This window comes from Mesitornis unicolor, unplaced genomic scaffold, assembly GCF_000695765.1.
Source record: "Mesitornis unicolor isolate BGI_N332 unplaced genomic scaffold, ASM69576v1 scaffold8994, whole genome shotgun sequence".
Classification (NCBI taxonomy): Eukaryota; Metazoa; Chordata; class Aves; order Mesitornithiformes; family Mesitornithidae; genus Mesitornis; species Mesitornis unicolor.
Genome location: NW_010178063.1, coordinates 99315 through 118748, shown reverse-complemented (window position 1 = coordinate 118748; position 19434 = coordinate 99315). Strand labels below are relative to the sequence as shown.

The 19434-nt window shown below is 42.4% G+C and overlaps 1 protein-coding gene across 1 annotated transcript in view; it reads right to left on the bottom strand.

Annotated features, from left to right (window-relative positions):
* The window catches only part of NFIA (nuclear factor I/A), a gene marked incomplete at its 3' end in the record, with an annotated part of 115735 nt that overhangs the window by 22631 nt on the left and 73670 nt on the right, over positions 1 to 19434 (bottom strand). Inside the window, exon 8 of the mRNA XM_010182319.1 lies at positions 8465 to 8503. Within this exon, the coding sequence (XP_010180621.1) occupies positions 8465 to 8503 (39 nt within the window). The remainder of the gene's footprint in view (positions 1 to 8464; positions 8504 to 19434) is intronic.

Here is a 19434-nt window from a genome sequence, read left to right as displayed (position 1 = left end):
TTCCTGGCAAGAATGATTGATAAGTGCAATTTAATAATGCTAGGTCATGGAACGACAGCCTATGCATTGTGAAAGTGAGTGCAGAAGCAGCTAGAAAAACTTAAAGGACAAATGAAGTGGAGTACAACAGCAAGCCGAAAGCTCACTTTTACTTGTGGTCTTTTTGGAGGCAGAAGCAGCCATGGTTTGCTCTGAGCAATGAGTACTAAAAGGCAGCCATATTTTTCTTTTAAATCTGAAATATGGATAAGATGCAGCTTATTATTGCTACTGAAACCTACTCTGCTTTATTTTTAGAAATCTGTAATAGCTGGAGCATTTGGATTTTTACAGGCTTTTTATGAGTTCTGTCTTTCACTCACTGGTTTAGTAGATTATTGCAAATGGATCTTTTAAATGTGCTGCACGACTCAAGGCACAACTAAAGAATGAAGTTTTCTGAGTTCAAACCCTGCCTCTCCTTACTCTCTTTGACTTCAAAGGTTATTGGAAGTAATATATTTATGTGGCTCCCTTTTGCTTTCAGATTTTTTTAAAGGGTGAATGGTATTTGTGTCTTGGTATTAGGAGCCATGCTGGAATTATTTCAGAGTTGTTATTATGCCCTTGAACTGTATCAAAGGCTTCCCATGAAAATCAGGGTTCAGTTGCCATTGGGTGAAATCTCTCCCATGGACAGGCAGAATTGATGAAATGTGAATATGATCAGTTTGTTATATTCTGTAAGATTAACTCCTCTTGATATCGTACCAAGCTTGTGGCACCAAATAAATTAGTGGGATTAATATATTGCAACAGAGTCTTAAAATCCAAGCCTTTTCTGCATACGATTTATGCTTGGATAAAAGAATATTACAGCATATAGATGAAGAATATGGATGTGTGTCTCTATTATTCCCTATATTTTTATGGCTGTAGAGGCATATGGGTATTCTGATCATCTGCACATACTGTGAAAACACCTAATTTCCAGTACATCCAGTACATCAGATATTTTGCATATCCGTAGGGATGTAGCAAAACAAAGGTGCAGAATAGTTGAGGTTTCAGGTGCAAAAGCAAATTATCAGATACTGTGGAAGTTGAACTTCCACCAGCAAAGTCATTCAGACTTATTTCCAACTCTTATAGCATTTAATTGTTAAAAAGTAAGGAGAGGGGCCTGGACAATATTATTAGCTTTATATTTAATAACACTAGTTTTATAGTCGTTGGGATGTTGATTGCAATATGCAGGAGCCTTCTTTTACTTTATATGCTGCGCTGCTGGGCTTTTAAAGGTTTCAGTGAGGTTTTGCAGTTTATATTTCAGAAAGTTAAATAAAGTAAGGGAGTGGTTAGAGTTCCAGTGTTGTTCTTGCAGCCCTCTGTCTGTTTGCTACAAGGGTTTGCTGCTGTGGTGGCTTTTTCCACATAGCAAGACGGGTTACGTAGTTAATCTTTTAAAAATAAAAGTTTAGAACTGACAGAAAGAAAGAAAAATATTGGTGGTTTTTTTACATTGGTCTTAAGGACTTTGGAGTAGGGACAAAAGCAAAAAGAGTTGGTTCAGTTCGGAGGTAAGAGAGAAAAGGAGATTGAACTAAAGTGTTTATATGAAATACTTCAACGCAGCCTGCTGAATTTCTGCTCAAAGGGCACATGGGGTGTAATGCAGCTATTGCTGTGCGTTTGAGTGCCCATGGTCAGGGCAAGGGTGCACGAAGGAATTAACTGTGCTGTCGGCCCAGATTTCCTGATGATAGAGGAACTGGGGATGGTGGAAACACCAAGTTAGTGTCCCAAAAGCACCCCAATGAGTGACAGCAGCCCCAAACATAAAGTCAAAGGTCAGTGACAATGTTTGAGCTTGGGGAGGGGTAGAGGAACTACGCTGCTGGCACAAGGCCTCTTCTGTGCTGGGCTGTGGCAAGGCCTATGCTTGCCCCCGGGAAGGTTTTATGGCTCCATCCCTCTTAAGTGCAAAATATCGCGGACACAAGAAGTGACTGTTTATGCACTGGGATTATCACAGTAAAATTTGGCTCTGTGTGAGCTGCTCTAACTGCAAGGTGCGGCAGGAGTCTCGTGTGGAGGCACAAGGCCCCGCATGCAGCTCATGGCTGCGCAGGCCATGGGTGGGAAGGAGTGAGGTCTCCTCATGGTTAAGGTAATAGAGCTTCTGAGAAAGTGAAGAAGCTGATTTTTTGTACCCTGCTCGACTCATTTAAACCACGGTAGGAAGAAGGGGCAGTGGAAGATTGTTTAAAGCTGTAGCAAGTTCATGGGATTGCATCCAAACACTGGAACTTGAGGAGCTACAGCAAAGTGGATGAGGGACCTTGCACTGTGGCAATGATGAGCAGCGCCACGTTCATATGGACATGAGTTTTATAAGGTCGAGGCGGCTGTTTTCATGTGAAAAGAGAGATTTTAATGTAACACTATATGGTAAAATTGAGTAGAAAGACAAATTGAAGCACTGATAACTCCTATTTTTTAATATTTGTTTGTTATCATAGCTCTGATTGCCGTTATTGTCACTACTTTGGGGTTGTTTTTTTAAAATTTCTGAAATGTATTGGTTTGGAACTGTCCAATTCTACCATGTTTTTATTTTGTTTGAAGTTTGTGGTGACACATTTTGTTTTGAGTGATCATATCCATCAGATCTCCAGAAAAAAATGGCTGCTTCCTAGTTCAGAAGAATATGCAAACAGGAGCTTAATTACATCACTTAATATTGACCAAGAGGAAGAATGAGAGGAGCTTGCCAGCTCATTTCCAAAGCGTGTTTTGTCCTTTAAGAGGGGAGGGTATGACAGAAAGTTAGGCAGTGCAAAGCAATTAGCATCATTCACATTTTATGTTGCGCTAGCATGGTGCTCTAGCAGCAAAATTCAAACATTCTTTGAATGGGTTAATAAAAGAAGAAATACAGTCGGCATGCAAGAAAAAGGTTTCCAAGAACAAGCCAAAATATGTCCCATTCTTCTAAATTTATCACAGCCATGTCACATTATCCTTGAGACTGCCAGGAATGTCAATTTTTTTTGCAATTTTAAAAAAATATCTCATTTAGCACCATATGTTTGGTTAATGTGCCTGATATATCCTGCGTATTCTTTAGGCTATCCATTTCTAATACTAATTTTCTTTTTTTCCCCCCTTTGCTAAGCCATATGTTACAACGCTGGTCATTCTCTCGAAGCTCCTTTCAGGAGCTGGGAGCAAGGGAACTCAGGTTTAATCACCCAGAAAAATGTAAATCTGATACTCAAAGTCTCACGTTTAGGTAAGCGGTCTGAATAACTGAGTTAGAGTGGTGGGTGCCTGGTGTCTCTGAAAATCAGCCACTTTTGAGATGGCACGGGGAGTGTTAAAAACTGTGAGGCAGGAGTGAAGATAAATGACTAAATATGGAATTAGGTGTTTAACTTCTGGCACCCAAGTTGGAGACTTTTGGCTAGTTTTAAAGGTCTCTAATGAGTTCTAACACGTTTAGCGGTCCTCAGTCCGCAGCCTCCCCTCCTGCGTTGCTCAGGGATGCAGGAAATTAAAAAGTTAAAGCTGAAGCCACCCCGGGTTGAGCCCAGGGAGGAGGATGCTGCCTTGCACCGCTTTCCTCAGCATTGCTCCCAAGAGCTAACCACTGCTGGGGACCACTGCGCCGAAAAGCAGATCTCAGCACTTCCCATGGCCACGGGAAGGGGCAGTGACAGCTTGTGAGGACACCTCTGAGCCCCAGCTTTGCTCCGGCTCCTCTCTGGTGCAGGGCAGCGAGAAATGACAACGTCCCCCACACTGCGCTGGCCGGTGGATGGGGAAGGGAGCCAAGGACCCTCCCCGTTCCCTGCCTCTTTTCTCCATCTGCTGCGAGCGAGGAATAAACAAGAACAGCCAGAACCCAACGGCTGGGGAGCCCAGGTGGGGCTCAAAGTGTTTCTGACTATTCTGTGTCTAGGACTCGTGTCCAAATCACAGCCACACCTGGCGCTTTTGGGAAGCGCAGATTTCCTAACGTGGGACTGAGTCTCCTCTGAATGTTATTTAGAGTGCGAGAGAAGAAATTCAGACTTGGTCTATTTTCATCTTGTGGCAGCTTTTAACTACAGAATAAATGGAAAAGTTAATTGCTAAATAAAAAAGAAAATAAAGGGATTTGTGGCATAAAACACAGATGGAAGTCTGAGTGGGTGTGTTGCTTTAACTTACTGTACTTGTGCTCATGTGACTGTGTAAGTGTATGTATGCCAAACATATATGGTCTTAGCCAGCTCCCATTAACTTGAATGCGTTTTTTTCGCTGGACAGAGGGAACCAGATCAAAGACCATGATGGTGCTAAATGGAACAAGATGTGGACTTTCGTATTTTTTTCCAAAAGGAAATATTAATTTGACATTGGTTTTTCAGTTGAAAAGAATTTTAACTGCAGTACACAATAAGCAGAAAATTCAGACAACAATAATCTTGAAACTGTTAGCAGCATTGTGTTTCTATCAAGGAATTTGTGTGCCTTTTCAACATTAGAGCTTTCTGAATTTTCATTAATTTGGCATTTCCCTAAACACACAAGTTATTTGGTTCATTCCACATCATGCATCACACCCTTCTGCTCAGTGCATAATGCAAGCGTAAATGGGATCCTTGTCCTTGAGAGACTCTGGTTACTGGAGCCATTGCACGGATGTCGAAGTCCCGCAGAAAGACTTGCCAAAACTCTGCACTTCGCAAACCTCCAGCCCAAGTTTAATCAGTGAATGCACAGGAATACGTCATGTTCCTCATCTTCTAAGGGGCACTGCAGCACTGTGATGGTTTTAATTCCTCTACCTCACGTTTGCCAGTACTAGAAACGCACCACATAAGAGTCTTCCTTGAGTACAGCTAAAGAGCTTCAAATTTTCATGCATGAGGCTGATACGTATTTAAATGGACCAGAAAATGATGTGTGAGAATTGAATGCACAAATCCTTCCCAGAGCAAATAAATATCTCTGACCCTATTTTCCACATACCTATGCACCTTACTAACAGAGGGACCGAAATGAGGATTAACTTTCATGGAGCAAATGGAGTAGCAGCAGTGTAAGAGGAGAACAATTCCCCTTCTCTCCAAATCCATAGCTATATCCCCATCTACATCTGTTTATCCATCCAACTGCACTTGATTAACTACTGATTTTATTCTGACTGCACACATCTTAAACAATAACTCAAGGTAGCCACACTTGTAGATCAGCTAACATTAATCTCCAAAAGTGACTTCTGGATAATTACCCAAATATTGCCACTAGAATCTTGATGGAGATTTCGTAACAAAAGCTATGAATGGAATATGGTTTGGGTCGTCATTCCCAAGGGACACTACGGAAAGGAGTCACGGAAGCTCAGATATCACCAGGTGGACCATGAACTCAACAACATGCAGAACGAAGAGATGGTGCAGAAAAACACATTGGCTGTCGAAGAGAAAACTGGTACACAGGAAGAATTTTTCAAGGAATTTTCATACTTCTGTGCAAATTATTCCAGCAATTTCGCCAAAATCAGTATCAACAGAAATGCTGATCAACTGTTCACTGGGGAATTCTTAATTTCAAGCTTCTGGCAATTTTGATAGCTTTACTACCATCAGTCACAGCGAGTCTGCTCTACTTAGTGCTGAGCAAACTTTATTTGTCATCAGCTAAGATACGATCGCGCTGACTGCCATCCATCAGTTGACTGTATTAGCTGCTCCAGCGTACACAAAACACAACGCAGAAGGAAACCCACTCCTCCTAATGAAGTGCTCTTTAGTCTCTACGTTCTGAACGGACACTCACTCTCCTCATCGTATTTTGAGCCACTGCGATCGCTGATGAACTTCCTGCTGGTGAGCACCTCACTCAACAAGCCTAAACCCAGCTTAATAAACAGCGATTTTACAGAAGAAAAATGCAAAGCTCCCCCTCCATCCACTTATCAAACTGCTGCATATGCATCACCGCCACACACAACCCGTTTCCTCAGAACTCGACATCTGACAGATCATCAGGAAAACAGAGCTAATCTGTCCGTGCCCATCAACATCGTCTCATAGGTGACTGCCAGCTACTTAAGAAGCTATCCAAAAGAAATGTCACAACTCTTTTTCAAGACACTACAAAAGAAATGTTCCAAATAAAATAAAGCAAATGCGAGTACAAGTAAATGAGCCAAAGAACTTAATAAAAAGAGATTGATTAAAATGAGGACCAGAATGTTCAAAAAGGACTGAGAGTGAGAGGTGCCAAAGGCGCATTAAATGGATTCAATGGCTTTAGGTTTTAAATGCTTTTGGACTTCTCAGCAATTTTTAGCCAAAAATGATAATTCAAGTTATAATCAAAATTCTGATGTCACTTAGGAAAAAGAAGGTTGAAATTTCTCCTTTGTAAATGAGCGCTGCTCCACTTACACAGGAGAAATATCCCTTTATAGTGATGGAAAATCTTGCCTACAGAATTTTAAAACTTAATGCTACAATATTCACCAGTATCTTAAAACCCTCCCCCATTAAAATCTGCCTTAAATTGTTTGGTGCAATGTTCCCATAGAGTGTTAGCCTCTCTGTTTGCATCTATGTTTACAGCATTGTCTGGATCGTTTTAGATCTCTGAAGTTCGCCTTCATTTCTCCTCTGTCAAGCCAAGCGGTTCTTTCAATAACTAGTAGACTAGGACTCAACATACTACAGATTTCTTCAAAATATAATTTCAAGACTTTTATATTTAAAAACTTTAATGAGAAGCATAGTAAACAGCAAGATAATAGTTCAGTTTTCCCTTTAATGCCAGTTTCAGTATCATTTTACGTTGTACAAAAATTTATTGTAATAAGAACAACAAAAAACATTCTAATGACGTCTTTTGACATCTCGTCATTTAAAATTCATGACCACATTTGTTTCATTTCAAATGTTATTTGAGAGTTTTTCAGCATACTTGGCAGATTAGATATAGCAGCAGGGACAAACTGCAGCCATCCATAGGAGAATATACCTTTATGTGGGTGCTTTGGGGATGGAACATCTATAGCTGTAAGGCAAAAAATGCCATCATAAATTTGGATGGCATTTACAAAGCCCTCTAAAAAGTCTTTGCATATGATTATAGCTGAGGTATGATATTTTTGCAAGTAAAAGACCCAGAATAGATTTATGTTTCCACTATATCGTAGATGCATATGGATGCTAAATTGCAAGGGATACTAAAGGGAATTTTAGTAACTGAAGAGGACGGAGTCAGTTTTTCTTTTCTTTTCTTTTTTTTTTTTTAATTTTATTTTCTCCAAAATCATTTGCTCATTATTTGCATGCCATCAAAGGATCATTGGCTGCCCAGGCTATATATAACAGTGATGGCTGCTGAACGCCAAAGGCATGAGATGGAGATGGGTAAATATGCAGATTTTTTTGACCTGTGACCTCAGTTACTGCATGGTAATGTTTTTAAATGACTTTTATGATGACAAGACTAAGTTTGGTGTTAATATTGGTTTTGAAAACTTAATCGGTATACGCTGCCATTGAACATATGTTTTAATTAGTAAAAGAGCTGCGGTCAGGATTGAAAATAGCTCAGGTAATTTACCACGTACCGTAAAGTCACCTGATTTCTGCACAATTTGAGGTGAAGAGTTTAAACATTATCCCAAAGAGAGAAAGAGCTGCAAACTGAATTCATGTGCATTGTACCAAACTGAGATGGATTTCTAATTTGACAGGTCAAGAGTGTACTCATGGAACTGTTATGTATTTGCTGTCCAGCGGTTCGTGCTATTTTGACCATATGACTGCCTAGGTTTGACGGTCACAGGACCGAACGGGCATCTCATTTCTCCATAACACAAAGGAGAATTTGTAGCTGACCTACAGCTGCTGTGCTCTTTAACTGGAAAGTGGCCACTGCCAGTTGTACGCCAGTGAGCGCCCGCTGCAACGGCACCGGCAGCGCCGGGGGAAGGCTTGGCAGCTCCCAGAGCCTTCAACCGCTCTCCAACAGATCGGCGATACCGCATAGGTGACATCAGCCTCGTTTTTCTGCATTCCCAATGGCTTTCAGATTTGGGGAGGAACAAAGAACCCCCATAGAAAAGAAATAAAATTGCAGAGAAGGCAGAGGACAGCGGTTTGGCTTTGGCACCATTTCCAGAAGAGCCGTGTGTGACCAGGTCTGCTTGTGGGATCTGCCCAACACCTCTCTCATCCACTGTGCAATTTAAAACACAGAGGGCTCAAAGGGGAAAAAAACCCTGCGAATTTCATGAAAACAGGCATGGGAAGGGCAGAGGTAACATAGAAGTGCTGTCGCGCTGGGAAAGTGCTCGGCACGAGCTGTCTCCTCGCAAGATGCCGGAGAACCCACAGGAGAGGGACACCGAGGACAGCCCCCCACCCCACACCAAATGGCGATGCACCGAGAACGAGAGCATTGGCATTGTTTGAATAAGCACACCCACCATGTAGTGCTCCGCGGTGTTCGGGGTTTCTTAGATATCCTGATTTTATAAAAGAAAGTAAAAGAAGAAAAAAAAGAAACAAGGTGAGAGAGAACACTATCATATTTTGTAGCAAGCAGGATACTGTGTGAAATCTTGGCCCAGTGAAGTGATAAAGGGGAAGCTTTCAGTTTGCTTAAGGGAAAACTTAGGAGCAAATAGTAAAATTACCAAAATACCACATTGCAGAAAATGGGCGCATTTAGGTTCAATTAAGCTGTAAAAAGGAAAATGGCACTTTAGCTTACAAAAACAAAGGGACAGAGGGAGCTATCAGAAGTAACTTTACAAGATTTGTATGCATGAGGATGCTGCTTCACTGGACCAAGAAAGCTACAGTATGGGACAGGATTTTGCTTTTATCAGACACTTTGCTAGATAGCTTTGTCGACCCTCAGAAACTGCTGCTCTGGCATTAGGAAATAATCCTACATAACTCTATCTCATGAGCTTAGGAACACAGAAAAATAGCCATGCCAAATCAGATTACAGGGATCCACCTCGCCCAGTATCCTCTCTCTGACACTGGTAACTAATGGGTGCCTCGGAAAGAGTAAGAGACCGGGGAAAGCAAACAGTGATAATTCTCCAAAATACTCTCTCAGTGATTTGCGATTCAAGGACTTCCAGGACAAAGTTGATATCGTGGTAATGAAGCTACTCGAATCCAAATGCACAGATTTACACCCCCCTCCTCCCCTTGGTTTTTTTTTTTTGGATTTCTACCCCCGTGAGATTTCTACTCGTCACACACAAAAAAGGTTTCACAGTTTGGTGCTGGCAAGTCCAGCGTTCTTGCCACTAACTCGCAATGAGCTAACAGCTTTCGAGCCCAATGATGTTATGTGTATAAGAGCATCCAACACTTTTTCCTACGTAAAAAAGTGACATGTGTGCTGAGGTGCTCGCAGTGTGTATACTTTGGGAGATTTTATATATATATATATAATTTTTTTTTTAAAGCAAGAATCTGGCTGTAAATTGCTATTAACATTTGTCAGTATATGTGTAAAACACATGTTTCAGAAGAATAGAAGAGAGAAACTGTCACTCACTGGGAAGCTTTAGAGCTATCTGGCTCCCTGGGAAACTGCATGCAACTATTCTGGTGTCCAAGGGTTTGACCAGTGAGTTTCCTCTCCCTGCAAAGAATGAATGCAGAAGTAATAGAAAGGCTGAGGGGGACGATTTTTAGCAAATGCCTAAAGATACTCCTACGCTGCCCGCTCCAGCAGGTAGGAAGCAGGCGGGGGCAGAAAAAGGGCGGGAAAGGAGTGACGCCGAACCTGAGAGGGCCTCGCGCACCCACAGCTCAGCCCTCTGAGGGCTCAATATCCCGACAGTGACTTCCTAAACATCGTCCTTTTCTATCCGCTTTTTCAGGGGTGTTTTTCTGCAGTTTTAGTTTTCTAATCGAATCGGTGGGAAATGGGAATTTTTTACTTCATTTATAAAAGGAATCAGTAAAAGTAGGGGTCTAAAAAAAAAAAAGCTTTTCATTTTTGATGGCGTCTTGACTCTGGAAGGTTCTAAAGGCAGGAGTGATATAGTAGGGAGTCCCTGTAACTTTACTTAAAGCAAAAATTAGAAAGTGATCGAAAAGTTTTATAGAGAAAAGCAGAAATATAATTTTAAGCCTCTTAAAATTGCCTGAACTGTGAAATCAAGTAATGAACACTAGAAAAGGACCTGTCAGCTGGAATCAAAGCTTAGACTAGTCAGCATTTTCTTCCTAAACCTTATTACGGCAAAGATTTTTCATCTCTGCGTTCGGTTCATCCCAACAAATAAACCGACTTGACCTCCACCTGTTGGGCGCTGAAGTGCGCTGTCATTTGGACTAAACCCTATTCTTCCCCTTCAAAGCCCTCGGCACCGCCGGGAAGGTGGGAAGACGCAGCTGCGCTCCCGTTTTCAAGTTGCTACCAGTTCAGAACCACACAGCATTTCACAGCAAAATCGCAAGCAAAAGAAAAAGAAAAAAATGTAGTGCCAATGAATTCTGGAAGGGGGCAACATTTTTCATCAATTTAGCAATGAGATTTTCATCGAAAGAAGTTTTTTTTGTTGTTGTTGTTGTTGTTTTTTGTGTAGTATTATGAACTAGCATCTGAGGCAAGAAACGTTTTGCTTGTGCCATAACAGTGACCCTGTGCTCACACCACGCGGGAAGAACTGCAGAACTTAATGGGAGCTATTTGTGTTTCTTGGATATTTCGTAAATTGAATGCGTTAACTGCTTCAAAGAGGCTCAGCTCCAGATGCGGGTAGCTTTCTAGACTCAGAAACAAGTCACGGCTGTATAATGTAACGTTGCTAAATTAAAAATAAAATAAAAACACAGAACAGCAAGGTATGTCATGAGGAAAACCCTGTAGCTGCAGCAGTCATTTCTTCAAATTTATCATTGTGACAAAAGCATGTAAGAGGCTTTCTAATACAAAGACATATCAGAAAAAGCCATTTCATATAAAGTTGGACTTCTCTGGGTGATTAATGCTACGTTCAACAAAGGAGACAGTGTCTGTCTAATTACATTAAATACTTATCTTCTAGGGATTGGCAGGGTGTTTCTGCTCAATGTCACTTTTCATGACAATGTAATGATAGATCCGTTTACTTACCAGTGCCATTAGCAAAAATTGCACTGTTTTCTCAACTGCCCTCATATCATGAAAATATTTGATTAACACACTGTAGCTTATCTAATACCCTAAGCAACATATTCTGCATAGTTTTCTCTCTATTAAAAGAACAAGATTACAGCTTGTAAAATTTTTATTGCGCTCACACAAAAATAAATGAATAGTGTGTGATATAGCTCAAGTATCTTACTAGTTCACAAAGCAGGTTTATTTGATTTGAAATATTAACTTGCACTGAAAAGATGAAGATTTTGGGGCAAACAAGCAAACAAAGAAAGTCAGGACTCTGAGGCACTGCTCTTTAGTTATTATTCGCTTTTCATTTCAGCACATCTTTTGAAACTTTTAATACTTTAGGGGGAAAAAAACCCAACTTTCATTCCTTTACTGAAAACCAGATATGGCCATCTCCCAAGTCTTGAAAATTCACCGCATCGTGAACTGACTCTTTGGAGCCATGCCGCTGTGCCAACATCCAGAGAACAATAAACCTCTGGAAGAATGTACACTGCCAAGGCAGTTTATATAGCAACAAGATTTAATTTCGTCAACCTATATTGAAGAGAAAGGCTGTGATGTAACATCCTAGCAGTATATATCAGCTACCTGATATTTACTAACAAGGTTAAAGTACTATCTGTTTGTCTCAGCACTCTTCATAATTCACTTTTTAATGGATGGACAGGAAAAGTCAGCAGTGTATGGCACAGATCATTTCAGAAATAGGACAAGACAGCTTACGGCAGTAGCTATTTCAAAACACGCTCCCTCTTTCCATAGGATCACATCAAAAAGCCTATACTTAGCTGCTACAATACTTCAAGTCTGCTCCTAAATCCTTTGAGGGGATCTCAAAGTAAACCAGCAAATTTGAAAAGCAAAGAGTCCTGAGGAGGAGTGGCACCGTCAACTGGCACTACATATGGTTCTCGTCTTCTTGCTATGAAGGCACATGGGAAGAAGCTTCCTTCAGTGAGGAGCTAGGACATCAACCCCATTTTGTTACAGCTCCTTGTGCTGCCACGAAATGGCAGCAAGAACGTAGCAAAACTGACGGGTATCAGGCATAACCTGACACGGCAATGCAGAATTCGCCCAAACTGGCTTTTAAAATCCCTTGCAACTGACTCTTGCAGCGAGAGGATGACACCGCAGCCAACTGCCACATATGACTCTCCAAATTAATAATGGATTTAGGATATTCGCTCCCTGAGCTGCGAGGGTTCGGGATGCGCCTGCAATTATCTAGATATGAGTCTGACACACATTATCCTTCTATCAGTGTCATTTCCCGGAGTAGCCAACAGATTATCGGCAGCTTTGTGATATTCCAGGTGTCAAAGAAGAATTAAACCCCCAACAATTGCCCAAACAAAGGGACAAAAGGCGGGATCCGTGTTTCTGAGCCCTGCATATCAATTTAATATGTGCAGCTGACAACGATGCAAATGTCCTTGGGAGAGGGGCGGCAAAGATCCGTGCCCAAACATCATCCGCCCGCCACCGTCAGCAAGATGGCAGGGACCAGCAGCGGGAGGATTCCCAGCCCAGGACACATGCCTCGGCAGGCAGAGCAACCCAACGAAACAATCCTCTGGTTGGGGAGAATTTTGGAAGCACCTGATATGGAAAAGGGCCCTAAACAAGCCAGATGGTACTTTTAGCTGGCAGCAGAAAGTAGGAGACAGCCAAAAGCATTACGGCATTTCCCCAAGAGGCCAGCAAATCGATTTTTAACCATTTCTTTTTCAAAGTGACGCTATGAATATAAAAAATAATGTTTCTATGCATTTTTAAACCGCTAATTTTATGAATAATACACTTAAGAAGGCAACAACTGGAAGAGATGAGAAAGCAATGGATTTTCACTTTCCCAGGGTGGCTGTATATTTGACATCAGGTTTCTATTCAGTCGCTGCCACTGTTTACTCTGAATTAAGTGCCGGTTTTTGTTCAGGGTTTTCCACATAACATTAAAGAGAAAAATCCTGCAAAAGTAGAGAAATAGCACTGTAAAATCACAATAGCACAATAGTTCACAGGACAGGGGAGAAATGCTGTTTGTAAGAGTGCTTTGCCCTCTTAAAACCTGCCCCCCCCAAATTATTGGGTTTCTAGATGATCATCCTTTTAACAGAGGGCAAGCAATTTATTTAATAGTTGGAGTTCCCATTTGGCTAAGGATTTGCATAAGAAATACAGCTGTTTTGGGGATCTTTTAATGTCTAAAATCTCCAAACAGCCAGAATTCGTAATTCCGTCTGTATGGCAGGGCTCTTCTCAGAAGCGGTTTTGCTGTCCCATGTCCAATCTTTGCTTGGGCAGGAGCAGCAGCTCCTTGCACGGTGCATTCAGATTTGGTGTGGCCAAGGGGTTTCCACTGAAGGGATGGAAAAGAGATGTAGGTTGTGAGGACTGAAAGAGCAAAGTGAGGCAGAGGAGTCACGAAACAAGAGGGAATGGCCACTACCCTTTGCCTGAAAGTTGCACCTCACACCTAGGGTTGGCCAAGTTCAGAGGAAGAGCCAGGACGATGCTGTACCTTCATTTGCCGTTAATTCAGTTTATTTAAAGGCAAGGGTTAAATCTGGACTACATCCAAAGTGCTTTCTCCTCTTTGGAGCAAGGTGATGCATTAGTGTATTGTATCATAGAGAACTCTCCTGGAGACAAACCTGGGCTGCTGTAATAAAATGGGACGTTACACGTCAAAGAAAAGTCCATACATTTGTATTTTTCAAATCTAATCCTTACTTTTAAAATCAAATGTGTTTCCCTCCCATAGGTGGAACCTAAGACTGCCTCCAGCCCTTGCTGAGATAAAACAGTAGAGTATTGAAGAGTACTGCTCTTGGACATGAGGACTGCAGGTACCATCTCGCTTTGCTGGCTTTTGGGGGTTCAAAGTTCTGCACGCAAATCCCAGTGAGGCAAATGAAGATGTGCATAAAACAGTAAAACAGCCTATAATTTTGCAGCCAGTTTTAGCAACAGGATCTCTTCTGTTTTGCTTTTTGGTGTATATCAGCCTAAAAATAGCAGCAGCCACTGATGTCAAGGAAGAGCAGAAAGGATGATCTCACTGGGGCTGCGGAGGTGGAGGATGCTATGGATCACCCGCCCGCCTCTGAGCACGACACCAGTGAAACCAGAACTGTACCCAGCATAAGCGCTGGATGAAGACCCTGCTCAACTTTGAGTCTCTGTGGGGCTGGAAAATGAAAGAAAACTAAAAGTAATTAAACAGCATCCCTTATTTATTGCAGTGACTCCAGCGAGGTGAGGCTGGATGGGGTAGCACCGCATGGATGCTGTAAGCTCAGGGGTTATGGGTCAAGGTTGCAGCCTCCTCATTTTGGAGCTGCTATCACAGCACTTATACATTCCTGGAGGTATAGGATGGCTCCGCAGCCACTCAGCCAAATTGTTACCTGAGCTACGAGGCTGCTGGAGAGATTTCTCTGCTTTCCTCTGCTCGCTGACTGCTGCGGTCAAAGTGTTGGGGCAGCACTTAACTTGAAGGAAAGTAACCAGGGAATGATTTATTCACTGCTTCTGGCAGTAAAAAAAGAACTGCTATGGAGCATCAAGCAAAATGATCAAGCAACAAACAAAAGAAGTGTTTTTTCCTTACACGGTGCTGTGTAAAACTGGGACTCGCTGTTGTGGAGGTCAAAATAAGGAATGGGTTGAAAACACCTGAGCACATCTCTGCAAGAAAAGTCCAGGGAAGGCTGTCAAACACAAAGATGTGAACAGAGTCTCTGGCTCATGAAACCAAGCTGTTTGCTGCCAAAATCCGTGGCAAAATCTGAAAAGCATCACTGGATGCCTGTGCTGCTGGTGTATTCTTTCCATAAGTGTCCAGTACCAGCTCCTGTCCCAGACCGTGTGCTGGGTGAGGTGAGCCTTTGGGCTAGCTGAGAAAAGCCATTTTTTCCTCTCCACAGTTTTGGTGGGCTGGAAAGTGCTCGGCAGCTGAGAAACGGGGAAATGGCAGTAGGAATTTAGCTCAGTGAAATTAAGATCACTTTGTGAAGAAGCAGGGGAAGATGTAGAGTGAGCGAGGCACACAGTGTGGGAAAGGAAATGGAAAAAAAGAGATGTAATGTGGTCTGCTTCCTGCTCCTGGTCCTCTACCATCTCCTCTCTGTCCCCCAACACCTCTCATTGCACATTTTAACTCTGGGAGAGCATGCTTCCTTTAAAAGAAAGCCCGTTCTCTCTTCTAAAGCGAAGATCAAGATGTGTGCATGGAGCACAGTAGCCGCACTGTGCGCTATGCAGCGGAGTGATGGTTGTACTGAGGATGTTAATAAACAGTGCCGAGAGCAGAACTTCTGCAGAAAAAAGGGTGTATGTTACGTCTCTCCCCCTCTCCCCTGTCTCATGCAATATTTACACAGCTGCGCTTTGTAAAATGTGTAGGGGAGGTTTTTATTATTATTTTTTGGTAATTTATTTACCTAAGATAGCCCAGCATCTGTTTTGCGGTGAGCTGCTTTCGCAAAGTTTCACAGTTGCCTTGACTGATGCAGAAGGAGGTCATGGTCCTTACGCAGTGATCCTAAAACCATTTGTTTCAAGCCCTTCGCCATTCTCTTTGGCTAATTTGTGTTCTGGTCTGTGTTTTTGGTTTGTCCTCTACTTGGAAACGTGCAGCCCTTGGGAAACTGATCTGGCTAGGTGAGTATTTTACTTATCTATTTTATAAAATGCAGAAGTGCACAGGAATTTGCAATAATATGCATCATTTACTGGCTCTCAATATGTACTGTCTATTGGCTCTGAAGAATACTAATATTTTCCAGCTGCCTCCAAAAACACAGGATTTCAATGCAGCCTTTGCAGTGGGTCCTTTCCCATGACTGCCTGCACAGGTGATGAAGACTTTTCCTGTGTCCTGAAGAATTAATAGGCCTGAACGTTTCTGTACCAGCAGCATACCACAGGAGATAAAATATTGCTCCTGCTTCCCAAACACATTAGAAAAAGCAAGTCTGCTGATCTCAACTGCTAAGACAGCACATGAAAGGAATGCAGTCCATTTCCTAACCCAGATCTAATCTATAGAAGAGTTTATAGATCCAAGTCAACATCCTGAATTGGTCCCAGAAGCGAACAAGAAAACTAGCTCAACTTTTGGAAGACAGGTACAATGCTTTCAATGTGTTTAATCCCATTTTGCAATTAGACAGTCCCACGCTGCGCTATCGGATGATCTTCAAGGATAACTGCATCTGAGGAGACCCGTCTGGAGCTCACAAAGATTCATGTCTGACAGACATCAGCAAGACAGACACAGCCATACAAACAGACGGTGCTGCTGTCCTTTGGGGCTCCTCTCTGAGGAGACGTAGAAAGTGCCAAGGAAATGTATAGGATTTACTTGGAGTTGAAAATGAAGCACGAACCACATCACTGTCTTTGCTTTATGGGAATACATTAAAGAGAATGGGTGGCAGAATAGGGCTCAGCCAGCAAGGACGTCTGAGGAACGTAGGCCATGGACTACCAATACTGCACAGAAACCCTGTGGTCATCAGGAATCGTGGTTCCAGCCTTTTTTAAAACACTTTTTTAAACACTAAAGCTTTCCTATCAATCTGAGAAATGATTCAAATGGTGTGTGTGGAGCCAGAAATAGCTGTGGTGGTCTTACGGCTGTCTCAGCACCAAGACCTGCTTTTAACTTGGTCATTAAAGCCAGTGGGAATACTACGTATGGATGGTGCTACACCAGCCGAGAACACAGCTTTTATCTAGTATCTGAAGTGAAATGCTTTCTGCATTTTTTAACTCAGAACTCCTACAGCTCCACAGCCGGTTTTAAATGATGCATTTCCTGACATCTGGAATTAGATGCAAGCAGCAGAGGCACAGCATTGACTTCTCTGGGACCGCGCTGAAGGGATGTTTTCCTCAGGGGATTACAGCAAAGCTGAGGCATGTGCTCTAATACTTGCATGGGATTATTAAATTTATTAAAAATGGAAAATACAGTTTAGGCTGAATCTGAGGACCAAGTTTGTTGTGTTGTCCAGTTTCTGGAAAACCATTTGAGAGGTGTGAAAACACGGAGGACTTCTCAATCCAAAGTGACTTTTTGATCAGCAGCTCTTTCCCCGCCTCCAACTTCGTTCCCTCATTTGGAGAGGGGAATGCCAGCAGCATGGCATGTTGTCACAGGTCTCATGCTGCTACAGGAACTGCCAAAGCAAAGCTGAGCTATTGATCCAGTGGCAATTTGCTGTCAAAACGACTATGTCTGTTACAGCAAATGAGTTGTGTTAATCATTTTACTTGATGAACGCTATTGCCAAATACTGACAACGCTCAAAGCATCACCATGGACCCGCTGCGCTTTTCCTGGCTCACGTTAAGTTCTTGATCTTTGCTGGCCTTGACCAATTTGAGTTTAAGCTACCCATTAAGGTGCAGCTCTGGAAAAGTTCTGTTTAAAATAAACAACAACTTGTATTGGTGAGTAACTCATCAGGTATGCAGCAGCCTGATTCTGATTGCCTGGCAGAGAAACACACACATTTTGTGCAGTATCTGATAAAAGATCTATAATGTGCTAACACAAACCTATCATGTAGCACCTGTGACTAACAGATTGTGATATCAAAGTCTTGATGCCTAAGTGCTCCTGTAAATGCATTAAACTTTTAGCGGCAGGAACTGTAGACTGCCGGTGACAAGGAGCTGATATGGTATTTCAGTAGCAGTTGATAAGTGTTATTGCTCTTAGAAGAAAAGGAAAATTGTATGTTCTGGAAAACCACTGGGCAGCTTGTGTTTTGATGGGATACTGTACTGCAGAGAGTGGGGATGGGGGAACACATGGCCTCTGCGAAAGCAAGAAGACATTTAAGAAAAGCTCTGTACTCTTCAGGAGCTGGAGTTCCTTGGAGTATGCACCTGCTGTTTGGCTTTGGGCATCGACCTGTTCCCTTAAAACCAACTTTTTAGGTGGCAGCATGCACATGGGGCCACGTTTAATCCCCTGTACTGGTAATGGAAGCGTGAAAGGCAGTGCAGGCCCAAGCACGCTCTGCATCTCGGCCGTGGCAGAACGAGGATGTTGGGAGACTCTGTAAGAGTGGGCAGAAATGTGGGAAACTGCGTGTAAAGCCTTGGAGATGAGAAGAGGCATGGGTCTGAAGGGAAGTCTGCATGCTCATGGCATCTCTTCAGCTTACCAACACATATGACCCTGATGAAATTTTCTCTCAAAATGTTATGGCCACCAGAGAAACGCGATCTGTTCCTGACCTCCCATTCAAAGAGCCCCGCTGTGCCGTGGGCTGGAGGTTTCTCTGGTTGCAGAATGTTCCCACTGTCTCCAGATATGAACTTCGATGGAGGAAAAAATGGCCCTGGTGCCCGCTGATAGATGTGTCCAGGTATGCAATGAAGCTGCTGCACCAGGCAGGTACAATCTCTTGGCTGTGTGAGTGTGCGGTCTGACTTTGCTGTACACCCTGAGAACTGGAGAGCAAGACAATGTCACATCTGGGAAACACTGAGGAACTATAATTGGCAGTGATCCTGGATGTAGACCTCCTCTGGGCTAAGGAAAAGAGACGTTTCCTTGGTTTTGCCTTTCTTAAACAGATCTATGAGTATCCAAACAGTTCATCTTAAGGAAATTAATAAAGATCATGAAATTCCTGTGTCTATTTATGAGCCAGTGAAAACTGCCCACTACAGCAAGTCACTGAAAAGTAGTGCCAGAGTTATCTGATATTGAATACTCCAGGTCTGAAGTTGAATGTTTTCCCAGTAAAAAGAGATTATTTTTCTATTCCTTGTTTTGTATAATACATGGTCCTCATGTTTTTCATCGTATTTTCTACAGGCAGCCCCTTGAATCGGAGCACAATCACTGGAAACTCCTCTGAGCTCTGAGTTAGCGCGTGGCGTCGAGGATTTGATGAGCCCATAGCCCTTTTGCCTGAGGACCGATCAGAGGCACTCGGCATCGCTAATGCTGGGACATACTCTACATATTTTATCTTCTTGGTAGCGCCAGGCAACAACTGTGTTTAGGGCATAAAGAACACAATTTAGGATCTCCCTTATTCCACTTTCTCTGACATTTCCAAGATATAATTGAGAACAGATTTTGAACACAAACAATTGTGGTCATCTGATCTGTGCCTGAATGAGTCTTTCTGATGTGTAAGGCATAAATAAAAGTTTCTTGTAAATATGGAGAAGTTTTCTTGCGTGCTGAGGATCTGCTAAGAAAGCTCATGCCAAATTTAAAAGAAGAGTTAT